The sequence below is a fragment of the Euprymna scolopes genome, chromosome 1 (genome assembly GCF_053919585.1).
Source record: "Euprymna scolopes isolate OS-2025 chromosome 1, ASM5391958v1, whole genome shotgun sequence".
In the NCBI taxonomy this organism is placed as follows: Eukaryota; Metazoa; Mollusca; class Cephalopoda; order Sepiida; family Sepiolidae; genus Euprymna; species Euprymna scolopes.
Window position 1 is genome coordinate 237,503 of NC_136482.1, and position 21,597 is coordinate 259,099.

Below are 21,597 nucleotides of genomic sequence, written 5' to 3' on the forward strand. Positions count from 1 at the left end.
TTTTTTCCATTCTTCAGCACACCAGCATGCTTAGTTAAACACATACGTGTACACACACATCCACAGAGAGCTACGTACACGTAGATAGAGAGAAAGACAGACTGTTATTTCGAAGGTCTGAACGTAACTCGTACACAGAATGTTTGCACAGTTAAACAAATGAATAATATCAGTTAAGAGTTTGAAATTAAAATATTTACAAAGCAGCACACTTAGTTAAACATACATGCACACAAACACATGCACAGAGAGGCCTACACATAGATAGAGAGAGAGTAAGATAGAGACTATTATTTTAAACATAACTCAAGTACAGAACGTTTTCCCATGTAAACAAATGAATAATACAAGAGTTTTAAAAAAAATAATTTATTTTATTTTAAAAGTAAAACTTTTTCACAAATAAACAAAATCAGAACATTCTTAAATCCCGGATAAAATACTTTTCCAGAAATAAACAATACACAGAATTTTATCACTACTGGTTTCAGTTTATCATAATTTTTAGGATATTATTTCTTTTACATGCTAATTTCATTCTCCTCCTTATTTTTTCTTGAACCCTTGAAACAGCATTTTTAACCATTAAAAAAAACATCTTGAAATTTTCTTAAACCTTTAATTTTAACTTTGTGTCTAGAATTTTTTTATGAAACATTGAATAAAAGTTTGGATTCTTCATTTTTCTTCTTTTTTTTTTGTTTAGTTGCATTTGCTATTGTCACAATTTTTAGATAGATGTATGTTAAATCGTTTTTGTGCTTCGCTAAAATCCAGTAACGAGTAACAAGGCCTAAAAGGCGACCACACAAAATGAAAATTGTTCATGCGGAAACGAAAACGAAAAGCCACTGATTTAATTGAAAAGTTCTGTTCTCTGCTTATTTGTAAAGAAATTATTTTTATTTCAAATTCTAAATTATTTTTATTTCAAACTCTTAGCTGATATTATTCATTTGTTTACTTGTTAAAACGTTCTGTATGTTCACTGTGATGTCATCCACTTTATTCCTGATTGCTTGATATAGGGTTAGAGAGTATTCATACAACTAAATGACAATCCTGCCGATAGAGAGAGAGACAGAGGGGATAGATTTGACTTCAGTTCATTCACGCGTCCTTTTTTATTTTATACACAAATACGTCAGAATAGAAAATACCATTGATGTTTAAAACTCTTTGTGCATACTTTAATCTATTATAACTATTATTATGGTTTGTTATTAATTTTTTACCCAAATAGGTCACAAAGCTAAATATATTGTTTTTTATTATTACATACCTTACATTTCGGACTAATTTCTTACCACCCAAACCCACACTCATAAAATGAGGTATCTATTCCGAAAGCCGTTCTTAACATAGGTAGTTTGGGGGTGTCCATTCCGATTATCGTTCTTAACATGAGGTTGGTGGTTGTATTACAACAACATCAACCATACTTTATTTTTTTGCGCAGGGGGAGGGGGATGCTACCACCGGGCAACACTGGTTAATGGGTCCAGCTAGTTCCTAATATTCATAAATGACCTCTCTGATAAAATTTTCTGAGATAGGTATTAGTGTTGGGACGATTAATCGGAATCGCGAATTGGAAAAATTGGAAGATTTGGGGATATCAGAATCGGTATCGAATTGGAAAAATTGATGACTATTTTCCGATGCCAAAAAGATTCTTTTAATTGTATTTTTTTCATGTGATTTTGTTTAAACCCAAATCTTCCATTGCAGGTAATAATGATAAAATAATAAATATTTATGGATTTTAAATTACCAGTAAAGCTAAAATCGCTAGATCATCCCGCTCAAGTATATTTTGACGTTTACGAAAATTTCTGCATATTTAACATGTGTTTTTACAAAAATCAGGGAAAATAACAATCTTAAAGTTAAATAATTAGAGATTTATAAAGAATCAGAATCTGTAATTGTGTCGAAATTGGGAATTTAGCATGGAATCGGTAATTGTATTGGAATCGTCCCATCACTAATAGGTATATTTGCTGATGACATCATGCTCTATAACAGGCATGAGGGGAAATCGAATGAACACATATCTACGGAAATGACAGAAACTCTAGAGAAAGACCTCCAATCTGTAGTGGAATGGGGGACAAAAAGGGATGGTCAAATTCAATGCTGCCAAGACTAAGCTTTTGTTCATCAATAATTACACAATATCTTAACCACCAATAGCTATGGCCCTGTCGGTGGGGCATTAGAATACACCGACTGCCTCCCTGCAGAGGGTAAAAGTCCCTCAATGGGGGTCCTGGATATGACCTTAAACTATATCCAGTGGTGAGGCCCCAGCTTGCGGGCTTTGGGGAGTGTGGAGCCACTCTTTAATTACCATTGCTCCCAGGTTCACTCTGACCCGGAGTGGTAGTACCTGTTCGGGTTCCAACTATGGGTTAAATAGAAACCGACTTGAAAACAACAAATATATTCTATTAAAAATTTTTTCTTCAAAATCTTTGGATTCGGCATTAAATAACCCGAAAAGGGTTGATATGCCGTATAACAAAAACAACCAACAACCAATAGCTATATCTAAAGATACATTACCTGAAAGTACTTCTTTCAAACTCCTCAACTTAATGTTCATAGGGAACACGAGTTGGAACATTACCAGGGCCGCTACAAAGAAGGTGGACTCTATTTACCATGATAGAAAGTTACTTACGCCTAAAAGTATTCTGTACTTCTACAAGGCCAATATTCGCCCATGTATGGAGTATTGTAACATTTAAGCTGGTGCATCTGCTACTAGTCTCTCGCTCCTGGACAGGATTCAAAAGAGAGTCGCCAACCTGATAGTTCCTGAACTGTCAGCTAGGTTTAAACCTCTGCCTCATTGACGAAATGTTGCATCCCTCTGCCTGTTTTACAAGCGTTTTAATGGTGAATGCTCTGACAAACTACAGGCTCTTGTACCCCTTTGACATAAATACCCCCGACAAAGCTGACAAGCAGCAAAATCCCACCCCTACACAGTAGAGATCTCTAGATGCAAGAAAGCCTTCTACTCTAATAGTTTCTTGCCCTGAACTGCTGGACTTTGGAATGCCCTTCTGGGTTCCTGCTTTCCCAACTGTACTGAATTGCAGAAGTTCAAGTGTAATGTGAACAGACATCTTGCTGCTCAATTCCCTTCATAGTATCCTTACAACTTATGTCCTTAATAGTAACCCTCTACATCAAAGTGGCACTGTGTTTTATTTGGGATGAAAATGGAATTTTTTTCATTAAATTAAAAGAAAATAAATTTGAGAAACTTGACTTCAGGTAGAAAAGAAAAATGAAGAAAAAATGGCAAAAAAGCAGATATTTTTAACATTCAAAACTAACCTGTTCGTAATCAACAAATACAGAATTTGTAAATGTCTCTGCAGCCCACTGGATGACAGCATCAGAACTACAAAAAGAAAAATGGGATATCAAGAAGAGGGCCAATTGCAAACTCGAGAAACATGAGGTTTATTGAATCACACACACACTAATGACATTTGGTAGACTGGTAAAGTCTTTAATTCACGCACAGAAGATGTGACATTGTTTTTGTTTTAACAGAAGAAAGGCAACATCCTCAGTCAATGTTTCTGCTTCCTGGAACATCCTGCCAGAGAAGGTTTTGATGATATAAGGTGCATTAAATAAGTTTCCAAACTTTTTTCGTATGAGCAATTTTATAGATAGTACACACATGAAACTCTAGCCCCCTTCGAAGTAATCTCCTTCAGCTGCAATGCACTTGTGCTGTCTAAACAACTTCTGGAAGGCCCCATGGAGGTCTTCTTGTGTGAGCATGTCAATGACCCTCGTCACAGCCTCTTTCATCTCAATTGTCTCATAACAATAACCTCTAAGGTTTTCCTTGAACTTAGGGAATAACCCAAAGTCACAGAGAGAAAGGTTTGAACTATAGGGAGGGTGAGGAACTGTCTTGATGCCCATCTTGGTCAAATAATCTGTGACAAGGATGGAGCATCCTTGGAACAAACTTTACACAAATCTTCTGCATCTTCAGGTTCTTGCGAATAATTGTGTGTACAGTTTTCACACTGACATCAAACTGTGCACTTATTGTTACACGACAGTCCTTATTCATGAAATTCTTTATTTGACCAATCAACTCTGGTGTTCTTTTTTTTTTTTTTTTTTTTTTTTATTACATTTTCACCCCAAACAAGGCACATTGCCACTTTGGTGTAGGGGGCTACTATCAGGGGAAACATCTACTGGGGTACTATGTAGGGATTAGGGCAGCGAGATGTTGGTTCACGTTGCACTTGAACTTATGCATGTCAGTACAGTTGGGGAAGCAGTGACCTGGAATGGAATTCCAAAGTCTAGCAGTTCTGGGGAAGAAACTACTGGAGTAGAAAGATCTTTTACATCTAGGGATCTCTACAGTGTGGGGGTGGGATTTTGCAGCTTGTCGGGTCTGTCGAGGGTGTTCACGGTGTGGGGGCACAAGTGATTGCAGTTCTTCAGAGCATTCACCATTATAATACTTGTAGAACAGGCAGAGGGATGCAACGTTTCGACGATGGGACAGAGGCTGAAGTTTAGATGCCAGTTTAGGGCCTATCAGATTTGCGACTCTCTTTTGAACCCTGTCAAGGAGCGAGAGACTAGTAGCCGATGCACCGGCCCAAATATGACAGCAATACTCCATACATGGGCGAATAGTGGCCTTATAGAGGTACAGGATACTTTCGGGTGTTAGTAGTTTTCTAGCACGGTAGAGAGAGCCCACCTTCCTCGCAGCGGCCCTGGCAATGCCCTCGATGTAATTGTTCCAGTTCATGTTTCCTGTGAACGTTAGGCCAAGGAGCTTGAAAGACGTACTCTCAGCTAAAGAGTTGTTGGCCATTGCTATAGGTGGTAGAGAAGGTTTCTTGTAATTATTGAATGAAACCAGTTTTGTCTTGGTGGCATTGAACGTTACCATCCATTTTTGTCCCCATTCCACTACTGATTTGAGGTCATCCTCTAGTGTTTCTGCCATTACTTTAGATATATGTTCATTTGTTTTCCTGTCGTGCCTGCTATAGAGTGTGGTGTCATCAGCATATATACCCATCTCAGAGGCAATTTTGTCGGGGAGGTCATTTATGAATATCAGGAACAGCAGAGGACCAAGGATAGATCCCTGGGGCACTCCGGCATTTATATTATATTGTTTAGACGTACGACCGTCGAGGACAACCTGGATTTTTCTCTTATCTAAGAAGGATTTAATTATGTTAAGTATTCTACCATCATAAAATTTAGTCAGTCACCTCATAAAATGTATAGCAATAACATACTGAATTTTCAAGAGTCTATAACAATTTTAAATGTTTGTAGAAAAAAGTTGGAAACTTATTGAAGGTACCTCATAATTATCGTATCCAAGTTTCAAATCTTCTGTATTTTTACATAGCATATTACGCTGTTTTTTGCCAATAAAATGGATTGTTTGAAATCTAATACAACATAGCATTTTGAAATACTGTATATATAGTAACAATCCTTTGCTTTTTGATAACCTTCAATCGCCCGTTTTTTGGCATTGTAAGAGATCTGCAAGAAAGCGATCGACAGTATAAAGTCCTTGATAATAAATAAAATACCATAACTTTGTGAATATCGCATAGATTTGAATAAAATCTTGGAAAATAACCAAAACTTAAAGCAATCATTTGATGATACAATTTAAATTTTTTGTGACGTCTATTTAGTGAAATATTGATATTTTAATAATCTTCAATATAGCGATTGACAAAGTTTATAGTAACAGGAATATGTACGTCAAGGGGCACAAGTGCAATGAGTTCATCAGAGCACATTCCATTAAAATACTTGTAAAATAGACAGGGATGCAACATTGCAGTGATGGGCCACAGGTTGGAGCCTAGTTGACAAAGTGGGACCTATTAGATTGGAGACTCTTTTTTTAACCCTATCCAGATGTGGTAGATGCACCAGTCTAGATGTGGTAACAATACTCCATACGTGGGTGAATGGTGGCATTATAGAGGTACAGGATGCTCTCAGGTGTGAGCAGTTTTCTAGCACGATAGAGGGAGCCCACCTTCCTTGCAGGAGTCTTCACAATGTCCTCAATGTATTTATTCCAGTTCATATTTCCTGTAAATATTAAGCTGAGGAGGTTGAAGGAAGAATTCTCAGGTAGAGAGTTATTTGTCATGGATATCGGTGGTCGGAGACGTTTCTTGTAATTGTTAAAGGAGAGCAGCTTAGTCTTACTAGCATTAAATATCACCATCTATTTACGTCCCCCATTTCAACTACAGTCTGGGGGTCATTTTCTAAGGATTCAGTCATCGTCTTGGATTTGTGTACATCTGTTCTTCCCTTGTGCATGTTATAGAGCATTGTATCATCAGCAAATATACCCATCTCGGACTCAATTTTATCAGGGAGGTCATTAATAAATATCAGGAATAACAGAGGTCTAAGGTGGACAAGTGCTTGATTAGCATCTCAAAGATTTTAGCGAAGAGGTGGAGGAGACTTATAGGGTGATAATTGAGAGGGTCAGTCTTTTCGCCAGAATTCTAGTACACTGGTGCTACAGAGGCCATCTTCCAGCTATTAGGGAAGCAGGATTCAGTAAGGCATTTGTTCTAGAGTTTGGAAAGTATAGGGGCTAGCTCAGCTAAGCATTTCTTAATACCTTGGAGGTGTCTAAGTTTTTTATGACATCATGAACATGGATTCTTTCCGCATAGGGAAATTTGGGAGGGAGTTGTTTGTTGTGTTATACGAAAGGGCTGTCCCCTTCTCATGTAAGTAAGAACACATACTAGATAAGTGAAAATGATATTAAGAAAAGGCTAGAATCGAACCCTGTAGGCAAGTATTAAAGATAATGGAAAATGGAATGTTAGAAATTAAGTCCATTGTTAATTCTATTAGAAATAGTTAAATATTTTTGTCGGAAAAAGAGTTGATTGTCCATTCTTTTAGAAATCTGGATATTAAATATGTCAGTTAAAAGAATGGACAATGCAAATTAAAATATATTGTTTAAAAATAGGTTAGAATTAGAAATGAGGATTCTTTTGTTTGCCAGAAGTCTGTTTGGACAAACATATGTAAAGCCATGTGAAAATTAGTCACGTTTGAAAACCACACTTTTGACGTCATAAACAAAGGAGAGTTCTCAATATAGGAATCTGAGGGTTTGAAGTTAGTCAGTTGATGAGAGAGAGTCAGTTGAAGAGGAGAGCCCCTTAGAAGCAAAGGGAGGAAAATAGTTTGAATTCCTGACATCACCAATCGGTTGATTGAAGAATATTAAAGAAACCAACTATGTTTGTAACTGTTGTCTCGTGTTGTCATTCCTTACAACAAAAAGGTAAATGTGTTTTTTATCATCTTATAAGAACTCTTGTATAACCCTTTACAGTATTATGTATTCCCATCCCCACCATCATAAGTGAAGTACCTCCTCTCCTCCATATATGTTAAGAACTGTTACATCATATCTCCCAGTCTGCATTAATATAAAACCTTCAAGAATTGTCACAGTCATCGTCATCTCACTACTGATGCAATTCTCTATCTATATAAAAGCCAAGTACGTCCAAGGATGGAATACTGTTGCCATATCTGGGCAGGAGCTGCCAAAAACAACCTATCATGCCTTGACAGAGTACAAAATAGACTTCGTGGTTTAGTGGGGGATGCCCTTTTCTCTACCCTGCAACCTCTCTCACACAGAAGAGACGTTGCGAGCCTATCCTTGTTTTATCGTTATTTTCATGGCAGGTGCTCGTCTGAACTCCAATCTCTGGTCCCCCCTCGCCAATCTTTCACGAAAAACACCCGTTTAGCTGAATCCACTGTGAAAAATTTCCCCCACTCTATATCTGTGCCTAAAGCAAAACGCGGATTCCATGAACAAGCTTCTTTCTTAGAACTGCACGCCTGTGGAACTCTGTTCCGTCTGCCTGCTTCCCTCCGGACTACAACTTGGATGTTTTCAAGTCCAATGTTAACAAATTCCTAATGAACCGCCCCCCCCCCCCAATTAAACACTTCATCAAATCTCCACACTAACGTAATGTACTTGCAATAACCCTTATCCCTGAGTGGCTTCCGGGCCTTGATAAGTGGTGATCACTGTGTAAAAAAAAAAAAAAAAAAAATATATATATATATATATATATATATATAAATGTCTTCCCATCAGAATTGTCATTACCATCATTATATATGTGCCCCAATATGAACTCCCATCATCTTTAAATATGTACCCCTATACAACAGTTGGCTCTAGGGTGGAGTGGGAGGCGAATAGTCAAGCAAGCAGTTCCACCTTTTCAGTTGCCATGCATGCAACCGTTTGGTTGTTGGATAGTGAGGGAATTACTGATTGTTCTTTATTCAGTATGCTATTATAAATTTTCCAGAAATCACGAATTCCTATTTTCTGCGATTCTATGTGTTCTTTGGTTATTTCAGTATGTCTTCTTTTGGCTGTAGTTATTTTCTAATTTCTAGCATCTATAAATTTTTGATTATTTGTATTTGGCTTATGACGTACAAGCCGGTGGAGTGCATGCTATCGTTGTGCAATGGCAGCTGCACAATTTGTAATGAACCATGAAGCTTGCTATAATACTTTCATGCAGGGACATGTGCTTCAATGTCCACTTTGCACTATTCAGTTGTATCATTGGCACACTGTCCAGCAGGGAGAGAGAAGATATTGGTCTATGGGGCATCTTTGATATGTTCTCTGATGGCTTCCCAGTCAGCTCTTTTGTAGTACCTTGTCATTTTGAACAATGGCTCCTCACCTTAGGGTTGGAATTTGAGTGCAATGTCTACCGATTCCATTAGGTGTTCTGTGTTCCCGAGTAGACTGTGGGGATTAGTTACAAAATCCTCAGGTACTGTGGTAAGGAATAGATCTAGAAGTGAAGCCCGTTGGTGGTCACTATTTGAGAGGCAGGTTGGCAACATGACTGCCTGTGTGAGGAAATGGGCTATAGAGAAGCTATAAGTAGAGTGTCCAGCTGCATCTGTGTAACCTGAGAAAACAAGTCAATTCTTATGGTGGACATTAAGTCACCAAATGCATGTATTTGGGCAGATGTATTACATTAAAATTACACGTGTATTTTTAAGTTCACATTCCTGGTAACTATTAAATGTAAATACATAACTAAATATTTTAATTATTCTAAAACATTTTCACTGACAAAACATTTTGAACATTGACAGTGGACATTGAAGCACATTACACTTGAACTTCTGCATTTCAGTACAGTTGGAAAAGCAGGAACACAGAAGGGAGTTCCAAAGTCTATAAGTTCTAGGAAAGAAACTATTAGAGTAGAAGGCTTTCTTACACCTAGGGATTACTACTGTGTAGGGGTGGGATTTTGCTGCTTGTAAGGTTTGTCGGGGGTATTTACGTTAAAGGGGTAAAATGGCTTGTTCGTGGGAGTATTCACCATTAAAATACTTGTAGAACAGACAGAGAGATGCAGTTTAGGACCTATCAGGTTGGCAACTCTTTTAAACCTTGTCCAGGAGCAAGAGACTAGTACCAGATACACCAGCCCAGATGTGACAATAGGGCAGGTCGATTTGGGATTTTTTAATTTAAGTTCACATTCCTGGTAACTATTAAATGTAAATACATAACTAAATATTTTAATTATTCTAAAACATTTTCACTGACAAAACATTTTGAGTGAAATAATCATAATAATCATTGACCAGCACCTTCAACATTGCCTGATGAATATCTACCATTTGAATGCCTAATATGCCATTCATAATATTCATCCTATTCATTTGTAATTCTATTGTACTATTTTGGCTATGTATATACAATAGTCCATATTAATAGTAATAATTTAAAGTGATTTTTTTTAAATGATAAATAACTAACACTACTTGCTAGAAAAGAAATGGGAAAGAGAGGATGATTTACTGGATGCCTTTCTCTTGCTCTCTCTCCTTCCCTCCTGTTAGCACCATCACTTTGTTCTTTTTTAATGGTTTTTATATTCAATTATTTTGATGTTGTAAACATTTTGCATTTCTGTTTAAATGTTTCTTTGCGGCCTATAGGTTAAACTGACTTGGTTTCCCACAAGTTAACATCTGTTTCTAAATTTTAAAATTAAACCCCCTCACACACAAACACTATTTCATAACTTTTTTTTTTTAATATTTCATAATAAATGGATTATTCAACTGTAATTCTATATATATATATATTGCATGCAATAGTGTAGGGAGAAACATGCATCAAGAATTGGTCAAAGTGAATAGCAGAATAGATTAGCATATGAAGGTTTTGATTTGAAAGCTATAACAATCAATGTAATAGGGATAAAATGACTTTGCTTTATTATATATGTATTTATTACATTGATAGAAAAAGAAACGTCTACTTACTGTTGGGGAGTTAGGTAGGTAAGTACACATTCAGAAAGGATCAAAGTCGGGCAAGAAACGTTAGTTCCACTTTGACGAAATGCATCATCCAAAACTTTAACTTGAGTCATATCCACTCCAAGTAATCTGTAGTCATCTTGGAAAAGTTCTGAATATGAAAAAGAAATATTACAAAAAATTTATTCATTATTCATCAACCCAAACAAAGATTTTACGTGTTATAAACCATCCTTGGTTTATAATTACTATCTCCTGTTAATTTCAGTGTTATGTAACCAGTATTTTAAGATTATACCTCTTAAATATTTACACACGCATACGTCTGTTTTATTTATATAAAAGATTAGCTATGAAAAATTCTATTTTGTATGAAAATAAACGTCTATTTTGAGTTATAATTGTCTTAAAATTATTTGAATGCAGTAAATGTCTCAGGAAAACTTTCTAAAAAACAACATAACAGAATCACGAACACGCATGCGAAAATTTTTTTTTTATTATTCTATTTTCACCCCAAACAAGGTACAGTGCCACTTTGATGTAGGGGGCTACTATCAGGGACATAAAGTTGCAGGGATACTATGTAGGGAGTTGAGCAGTGAGATGTCCATTCGCATTCCACTTGAACTTCTGCATTTCAGTACAGTTGGAAAAGCAGGAACACAGAAGGGAGTTCCAAAGTCTATAAGTTCTAGGAAAGAAACTATTAGAGTAGAAGGCTTTCTTACACCTAGGGATTACTACTGTGTAAGGGTGGGATTTTGCTGCTTGTAAGGTTTGTCGGGGGTATTTACGTTAAAGGGGTAAAATGGCTTGTTCGTGGGAGTATTCACCATTAAAATACTTGTAGAACAGACAGAGAGATGCAGTTTAGGACCTATCAGGTTGGCAACTCTTTTAAACCTTGTCCAGGAGCAAGAGACTAGTACCAGATACACCAGCCCAGATGTGACAATAGGGCAGGTCGATTTTGGAACCCCGGTGAGGCAATGGTGATGATAGTTGGGGTTTAACATAGAAAATACCTACACGAAATATTTTTCTCAAAATCGTTATCTTTGCTTGAGGAAATGACTTTAAAAGTTGAAATATTGAAGTGATTAAAAGTTTTTCGGTGAATTGTTAAGAATGTCCCGTCATCAAAACAATCCGTACTGTTAAGAAAATAGAATCATTATTTAGAATAATTTTTAAACTACATTTTTAAATAAAATGAGTGAGGATAATGCATTAATAAAATAAATATTAAGTGTAAAGGCAAAATTATGTTTTTTAAATAATAACAACCAAAGTTCGCTTTTTCATTTCAGGAACTTTTGGGAGGTGGAAATATTATTGATATTGAAAATTAACGTTTGTTTATTATTTAATTTGAAAACATTAAGATTTAGGCTTAATTATTTCGAAATGTGCTAAAATATCTTGCGTAGCGTGTAATGGATGGACTATGTCAATAGGGCATGTCGATTTTGGAACCCCGGCGAGGCAATGGTGATAATAGTTGGGGTTTAACATAGAAAATACCTACACGAAATATTTTTCTCAAAATCGTTATCTTTGCTTGAGGAAATGACTTTAAAAGTTGAAATATTGAAGTGATTAAAAGTTTTTCGGTGAATTGTTAAGAATGTCCCGTCATCAAAACAATCCGTACTGTTAAGAAAATAGAATCATTATTTAGAATAATTTTTAAACTACATTTTTAAATAAAATGAGTGAGGATAATGCATTAATAAAATAAATATTAAGTGTAAAGGCAAAATTATGTTTTTTAAATAATAACAACCAAAGTTCGCCTTTTCATTTCAGGAACGTTTTTGGGGTGGAAACATTTTAGATTTCACCGTCACAAGACACGCTCGTTATTGATATTGAAAACTAACGTTTGTTTATTATTCAATTTGAAAACATTACGATTTAGGCTTAATTATTTCGAAAGGGAAAACGAAAAAGACTTGTTTAAAATATATATTATTATATTTCAAGTGTCTGCAGTGAATTTAAACATTTGTTTTATCTTTTTTAATTTGTCAAAAGCATTATTTTTGCACCAACCTAACATTTCATGTCAAATTCTATTTGAAATTTTTATTAAAACATGGTAATACTCCAGTTTTATATTAAAACAACAAAAAAATAGTCCATACAATTTTATTCTACACATTCTTTACGAAACATAACCACGTAAATTTTCAAGTTTTTCTACTTAATAAAAAATACTTTGCAGAAAATTAGTGTCAAATTTTAATTTCTTTTATTTTTAAAGAGTAATTGTTTTTAAGCAGTGTTTTTCTTCTAAAATTATAGCTTTAAAATCAGATAACCCACAAAGATTAATACAAGCAAACAAGGACACTCCTTTAAAGGTTTTTCGTTATGTGTGCATCTATGTTATTGTGCAAAAATAACTTTGTTATTTAGAAAGCCATTCTTAATATGGGAAGGAGGTTGTATTGTACCTATTCTGTATTTTCACCTAAAAATTTAATAAACAAAAATTTCATAAAAATTGAATTTAACTTGAAAATACTATTAAAAACAGCATAGTAACATAGATGCACAAGCACTGGTTTTTCACTCTAAACACTAAACACTCGTTAAAAATGGCACAGCTACAGCAAGAATGAATCTCTTTATGGATAAATTCACGTTATCGAAGGTGGAGCTAAAATCTGCTAAAAATGTCTAAACTAAACACTGCTATACCTCTGATTTGGTTTGGTCCTCTCTTCAATACATCTAATTCAACTCTACAAAGTTTTTCATTATTTCTTTACATATAAAACTGGAAGATAGCCTAATGCACTTATTTCTTTACATATAAAACTGGAAGATAGCCTAATGCAGTTTCCTTCAGTTATAATCCATTAATCAATGAAATTTACCATATAAGTGTATTTTATGCTTGGAATTAGAATATGCTACTGAAAATCTCGAAAAATTATTAGTTTCTAAATAATCTGCAGTAAATGCACATAAATATGCTGCAATTCCTTAAAAATGCCATGCATACATTAAAAGAAAAAAAGTTAAAGAACTCAAAGCTGAATTGTAATGCATTATATGTACAAATAACTGAAATCGAAATCTAGGACTGTTTAAAAATGAATATATTGCAATATTTCTTTGGTATTATTGTAGATTAATACCTCCATAACCCCCACCCCACCCCATCTGACCACCTCTCCAAAATATGTGATTTTACCTTTGTAGGCAATTATGTGTGAATACCTTAAAAAATTTTAATGACAGATAAACAAGTATTATTTTAAAATTTAATGTAAAATGATTCCCCATTTTGAGCCATTCTAGCGTTTTAGGGCAGTTAACCATTTTTTTTCTATCGGAGATAAATCCTGTGCACCTTTTTTTTTTTTCTAAAGACAATTATGTGTGGCTTTAAGAGGATGTGCAATTATGAGAGGGTGGGGAGGTTGCCACTCTAACTTTGGGTTAATGATAAAGCTAAGGAAAATTATGTGTGAACATCCTGAAGACTTTTTTTTTTTTTTTACATAGTGGTCACCACTCATCAAGGCCCGGAAGCCACTTAGGGATAAGGGTTATTGCAAGTACATTACGTTAGTGTGGAGATTTGATGAAGTGTTTACTTAAGGGGGCAGTTCATTAAGAATTTGTTAATGTTGGACTTGAACACATCCAAGTTGTAGTCAGGTGGGAAGCAGGCAGACGGAACAGAGTTCCACAGGCGTGCAGTTCTAAGAAAGAAGCTTTGTTCATGGAATCCACGTTTTGATTTAGGCACAGATAAAGAGTGGGGAAAATTTTTCACAGTGGATTCAGCTAGACGGGTGTTTTTCGTGAAAGATTGGCGAGGGGGGACCAGAGATTGGAGTTCAGACGAGCACCTGCCATGGAAATAACTATAAAACAAGGATAGGCTCGCAACGTCTCTTCTGTGGGAGAGAGGTTGCAGGGTAGAGAAAAGGGCATCCCCCACTAAGCCACGAAGTCTATTTTGTACTCTGTCAAGGCAGGATAGGCTGTTTTTAGCAGTTCCTGCCCAGATATGGCAGCAGTATTCCATCCTTGGACGTACTTGGCTTTTACATAGATAGAGAATTGCATCAGTAGTGAGATATCTTCTGGAGCGGTAGAAGGATCCCACCATCTTTCCAGCGACCTTGGCAACAGACTTAATGTACATGTTCCATTTTAGATCAGGAGTGAAGGTCAAACCCAGAAGCTTGTCAAAACACGGGGCCTCTCCCAGACGAGAGCCATCCATCCTAACTGATGCCAGATGGGGATCAGAGCGTTTATGATGTAAGGATAGGAGTTTGGTTTTAGATGCATTAAAAGTAACCAGCCATGTCTTCCCCCACTGAACCACGCGCTTGAGATTAGAGGAGAGAGAATCAGAGAGAACTTTGTCATTTACAGCCTTTGATGTGTTGCCGTAGATGGTCGTGTCATTAGCATAGATGTCAACGAATGATTTAAGTATGTATTTAGGGAGGTCATTGATGTAGATCAGGAAGAGAGTTGGGCCCAGGATTGACCCCTGAGGGACTCCAACATTAATACTGCAGGCCTCCGATTTTTGTCCATCGAGCACTACTCTTATGAGCCTATCGGAGAGAAATGATTTAATGATTGAGAAAACATTTCCAGTTATATCGTAGCTGGAAATCTTGTGAAGTAGACCCTTATGCCATACCTTGTCGAAGGCCTTTGATATGTCAAGAGCAATTGCCCTAGAAAGGAAGCCTTTGTCAAGACCTCATGCCAAGCTAATCAAGAACCTTGATTCCAGTAAAGCAACTGGCCCTGATGGCATCCCAATTATAGTGTTAAAAAAGCTTCAACCAGAACTTGCTCCCATACTTACGAAACTGTTTAAGTGCTGCCTTAAGGAGAAGTGCTTTCCGACTCCCTGGAATACCTCATCAGTTTGCCCTGTATTTAAGAATTCAGGTGATAAGTCATCTCCCGCTCAGTACAGACCAATAAGTCTCCTGTGTGTTATGATTAAGTTGCTGGAATCCATATTAAATAGAGAAATAGTCAACCACCTCAGCAGAAACAACATTCTTAGTGACACACAATATGGTTTCCGCTCTGCAAGATCTACCACAGATGTGCTGATGGTTATATCTCACAGGATTAGTGAATCTCTTGACAAAGGCTTCCTTTCTAGGGCAATTGCTCTTGACATATCAAAGGCCTCCGACAAGGTATAGATAGAAACAAAACTAAAACAATTTTAGACTTTAGAGTGGGGGTTAGTTTCACATAAATTTAATGTAAAATAATTCACCATTACGAGACCATTGTAGCGTTTTAGGACAGTTGACTAATTTATATTTTTTATGGGCGATAAATGGTGCACTTTTCTTTAAGAAAGGGTTTTTTTTTTAGACACTTATATGTAGCTTACCAAGGAACTTTGTTTGGTGAGAAGCTTGCCACTTACACTTAGTGTTATTGTTAGGGCTAAAGAAAATTTTAAGAGGAGGAGACTTGCCACTCATACCTAGAGTTAGAAATAGGATTAAGGGTGTTTTTTTCAAGGCGTTTGACGCCCATATTTACAGTTAGTGGGTCATAATTATTGGCCTTTGAAAATATTATGCCTTAGATTTTGAACATCAAATTACTTTTAAATATGAAATTTATTTTGGTTTGTCGTAATTCTCAAGGAGTGTGAAACTTAACAAGAATTACAACAAATAGACAAAAATGAATTTCATTTAAAACAAGTGACGTCATTAAGAGAAAACGTGACGTTTGGAAAACTTATTATTTTTGCCCACTTATTTAAATATCAAAAAACATTTTTTGCTAAAGCTAACAAATCATTCACAAATTTTGGATAAATTTAGTTTTTATTTTCAATTACATTTCTTGTCTGAGTGACACATTATTTTGTTAAACTTTCCAGTTTAAGACGTTTTGTTTTAATTTTTATTCCTCTACCTGAACTTCGAGCCAAGATCAATGTAGTATTCTGATGCTACACTTCACCTTTTCTGTCCGCTGTCAGTGAAGGAGAAATCCTTCATGACGGAGACAATTTTTATGTTTTTCTATAGAGACTGACCCTTTTTGGGAAGCTGGATTTTCCTCGCATTAAAAATTGACCTTGTGTCTAACTGTCCTCGTAGGGAGGCAAGTAAATAGGAACTTAACTAGAAACTGAGCATCTCCTACAAATATTTAAATATTGATTTTGTATTTTTTTTATATATATAATTGGGTAGATTAGTGTCCATTCGATTATAATCTGCTGAAAATAAAAAAAAATTTTTAAAAAGATGAAAAAATATATTGGGAGTGTGGGGGGCGTACTGCTCGCACATGTGAAGCAAAATCATATTTCACATTTTTTTTATTTTTATTTTGTTTTAAACAAAACACTTTAATTCACCTTTAAAAACTAATGTAATAGACAAAAGTGCACACGTTACAGATTTGATTTTCAACTGTATTTTTAAAATTTGACCAAAAGTAACGCCAGATTGCTTTAAAATTATATGTTCTGATAACCAAGCTCTAGTTAAGCTAATTATGTTCTAATAATATGAGTTCCAATTAAGAATGTAAGTACTTTTTTTTTATATTCATATTTTCATTTTTTTTAATTTTTAATTCGTTCTAGAATAAAAAAAAAAAAAAAAAAAAAAAGTTTGTTTACAGTAGAGCAATATCAGCGATATTAAAACTGCTGCTGATTCCACAAATCGGTGATTCTTTTTTGGGACGCCAGCTCGCCAAAAAGTATGCCACAGGCCAAATTTCATTCCGTCATGAAAATAACTTTCTACAGAAAAAAACCCCTTATTTTTACACTTTTATCTTGCGAATAAACATGAAATTATATATTAAAAACCGCGTTTATTATTTTTAATATCCAACAACAGAGTTGAAGTCAATGATTTTGATTTTAAAACAAAACTAATTTTTTTGATAAATCTGTCATAATAACTATCCGTGGCCTGTGTCGAAAGTTTTTGTGAGACATACAAACACACAACCATACATACATACATTTTCGTTTTTATATATATAGACTAGCGGGGGTACGCGGCATTGCCCAGGTGAGAAACACGTGGGGGGGGGGTAAAAAGTTTTAGTAGATAGTTAGGATCGAACTCAAAGCCCAAGGTGAAGTTGGAAAATAAAATGTGAAAAAAACATGGCATGTTAACCAATCGCCCAGAAAGAAAGGGTTACTGAAAGACGTTTGAATTTATTTAAGTAAGAAGAGAATTGGCAGGTGCCCGCACCTAATGACTTAATGAGGTCAAGTGGAAATCATGGAGTTAACATTTTCTGCGAGCATAAACAATAGCTAGTCAGCAGTTAACATTTTCTGCGGGACAGTTTTTAATGAGGTCAATAACTCGGTTTGTTTGTTTTTAACCAACTTTGGGGAAAACCAGCTCCCTGTTTATTAGGGGAGTATCCAGACGAAAGCAATTGTTTGATATGACGCTAAAAAAGCCGACATTGGCCAAATGTTTACATCACTTTCCGGAGACCACCAGGAACTACCGATTCAATTCCAGTTTCGCTTTTTTATACTGAAAAGCGAAAGATACCCGTGACGATCTAAAATTCTGGAAAAAATAGCACGTGAAAGTCGGGTAAATTAAATACACACGCGACCCCCGTTCGTAACTCTTAAATATTATCATGTAGACGTGATATAAAAAGTTTTAAGAAGGAATGAGCCGACCAAGAAGTCCAGCGAAAAAAGCCTTTTACAGACATACACAAAAAGCGAACATACATACATACACACATTTTTGCTTTTATATTTATAGATTTCATTTTTTTTTATTAATACAAAAACATGGAAAAAATGCATACTCTTGCAGCATTTGAACTAGATTCTCGGGAATTCCTATCAAGCATGGATCGGGCACAATCATCAGATTAAGCCGAGTGCTGTAACAGACGCAGACTAATTTAAAAAATAAACAAAATCGGAAAAAACAAAAACAAATGCTGGAAAGTGACTGAATATAATTTTTTTTTTAAATTTAGTTTCAAGATCTTTTTTTTTTCAAATTATTTATCAACAAAAGAATTTTTTCATCTTTTTTTTTTGTGGCGGACATTGGCGAGATTCCCCTCGTCTCTCCTCGTCTAATTTCCACAATTTTCCTGTTGATATCATCGATTACAGACTTAAGTTTCAGATTATAAAAAAAAATTGAAAAAACTTTTTTTTATAAAACTTTTCATGTGGGGGTTCAGTTTTCAATTATAACATTGTACTAACTTGAACACGAAATTTGTGGCATGATGAAAAAAATGGCAACTCTCATGTGACTGGAAGTTAGATGCTCCATTCTTGGAGTAGTGGCCATTTCAAATTTTCTTTTTTTCGGTAATTTTCTTTGGTAATGTAATTTCCAAGCGAGACAGGATTCTTTTAAGTGAGAGGGGATTCTTTCAAGCAAGATGATGTGATAGATAGATCAGAGAAGGGGGGGGGATAGATGCATAGATGAGAGAGAAAGGGGGTAAAGAAATCTTTCTTTTTTAAATCCCTCCATTCTAACACCTAACTTCTGGTCGCATGCTTTCGTATAATGTTATAAGTGAAAAATGATAAAAATTTGTTTTTTTCAATTTTTTTTATCATCTGAAACTTAAGTCTGTAAGCGATGATATTAACAAGACAAAAGTAAAAAAAAAAAGTGAAAACTGTGGAATTTAGAGGGAGGGGGGAAGAATTTCGCCAACATCCGCCATTTTTTCTTCAAGAAAAGATGAATGTTTTACTTTTTTAACAGTAAATTGTTAGGTATAAGTAAAATCTTTTTTTAAGACTTTTTTCAGTAAAGTTTTTTTTGGGATCACTAGAATTTTTTTTTTTAAATAATAAAAACATTAAAAAAAGTGTCGATTTAGCATTTCAACATTTGAACAACGCCCAACTCTCTTCCTGATCTACATCAATGACCTCCCTAAACACATACTTAAATCATTCGTTGACATCTATGCTGATGACACGACCATCTATGGCAATACATCAAAGGCTGTAAATGACAAAGTTCTCTCTGATTCTCTCTCCTCTGATCTCGAGCGCGTGGTTCAGGGGGGGGGGGTCGTGGCTGGTTACCTTTAATGCATCTAAAACCAAACTTCTATTTTTACATCATCAACGCTCTGATCCCCATCTGGCATCAATTGAAATGGATGGCTCTCGTCTAGAAGCCCCGTGTTTTGACAAGCTTCTGGGTTTGTCCTTTACTCCTGATCTGAAATGGAACACGTACATCAAGTCTGTTGCCAAGGTCGCTAAAAAGATGGTGGGATCCTTCTACCGCTCCAGAAGATATCTCACTACTGATGCAATTCTCTATCTATATAAAAGCCAAGTACATCCAAGGATGGAATACTGCTGCCATATCTGGGCAGGAGCTGCTAAAAACAGTCTATCCTGCCTTGACAGAGTACAAAATAGACTTCGTGGCTTAGTGGGGGATGCCCTTTTCTCTACCCTGCAACCTCTCTCTCACAGAAGAGACGTTGCGAGCCTATCTTTGTTTTATCCTTATTTCCATGGCAGGTGCTTGTCTGAACTCCAATCTCTGGTTCCCCCTCGCCAATCTTTCACGAAAAACACCAGTCTAGCTGAATCCACTGTGAAAAATTTTCCCCACTCTTTATCTGTGCCTAAATCAAAACGCGGATTCCATGAACAAAGCTTCTTTCTTAGAACTGCACGCCTGTGGAACTCTGTTCCGTCTGCCTGCTTCCCACCTGACTACAACTTGGATGTCTTCAAGTCCAACATTAACAAATTCCTAATGAACCGCCCCCTTAAGTAAACACTTCATCAAATCTCCACACTAACTTGCAATAACCCTTATCCCTGAGTGGCTTCCGGGCCTTGATAAGTGGTGACCACCGTGTAAAAAAAAAACGATGATTGCCGATCACGCCCGATCCATGCTAGACGTGAATTCCTGAGAATCCTGGTCAAATTCTGCAAGAGTATCAAAAATGAGTGTCATCAGCTCTTATTGAAATCAAAATATCTAGCATTCCAGCCTGATGTTTTATGTATTAAATTTAATAGTAAACAACTTGAAGGAATGAAGCGAATCTGGCATATGTGCATAAAACAAAAATGTTGGCTACGGAGGAATGAACATTTAGTATGTAAATTTACACCACCTCTACACACCCGAGCAACGTTGAGGACCCCCGCTAGTCCATACAGCAAAATGCGTGTGTGTGTGTGTGTGTGTGTGTGTGTGTGTATTTGTATGTCTGCCAAAAACTTTTGACACATGCATCAAACACTAACAAAATCAGTATTGTTAGAAACATTGCACTCTCAGACAAAAAATATCCCAAAATTAGCCAAAACCATTAATTCTGTTCTGGTCAACGGAGCTGTTTTTTGTAAGGGGGAGGGGAGTCATTTTTAGTGTCAACATTTTTACAAAGTCATCATACACCTTGCAACGACTAAGCTTATTTTCAACAGCCGTGACGTCATAAGTTGCAGTGGGTGCGGCGACTAAACCATTGACTTTTTTTCACTTCCTTTTCCTCTTCGCATTACAAATTACAAATTCAATCCTGGCTACTGCAGCTAAATTTTTTTTTTTTGTGCTTGCTTGGGTACTCACTGCTATTTTCATTTTATTTTTAGGGACTTGGTTAATTTTTTTTTTGTTTCTTTGCGCTCACTTGATTGAAACTTTTTTTTTAGGGCTGGGTTGCTCAATACCCTTACAATAAAACTTCTCCACACCCGAACAATGCTAGTCTATTATATAAAAGGGCCGTGTATATGTGTTAGTATGTGTGTGTGTGTTTGTATGTCTGCTAAAAACTTTTGTCATCTGCATCCGACCAGGTCAAAACCAGTACCATCTGAAAGGACAATACCCCGGATCCATAATATGTGAAAAATTAGAAAAAAAGATTCATTCTGTGGTGGTCAACTGAACCACTTTTTGCAGCAAGTGGGGTGGGGGGGGGTCACATTGCTTTTTTCGCAAGTCACGCATTCATATTAAACTAAAACTATGTTTAAAATGTTTATTTTGCAACATCATGACATCATAAACACTCGTGGCCATGTGGGCAAAAGTGCTTGTCCATAAGTTTTTGTTATTTTCCCCTCTTTTGCATTTCACATTCGAGTCAGGATACCGCAGTTTTTTTTTT

The 21,597-nt window shown here is 35.9% G+C and overlaps 1 protein-coding gene across 8 annotated transcripts in view; it reads right to left on the reverse strand.

Annotated features, from left to right (window-relative positions):
- Nucleotides 1–21,597, reverse strand: part of LOC145276480 (tRNA wybutosine-synthesizing protein 4-like) — a 121,620-nt gene that overhangs the window by 66,568 nt on the left and 33,455 nt on the right. For all 8 annotated transcript variants that reach the window (XM_080130674.1, XM_080130814.1, XM_080127952.1 and 5 more), the window contains exons 6-7: nt 10,435–10,582; nt 3,352–3,418 (exon numbers count right to left, since the gene is read on the reverse strand). In XM_080130674.1, coding sequence (XP_079986800.1) covers nt 3,352–3,418; nt 10,435–10,582 — 215 coding nt within the window. The remainder of the gene's footprint in view (nt 1–3,351; nt 3,419–10,434; nt 10,583–21,597) is intronic.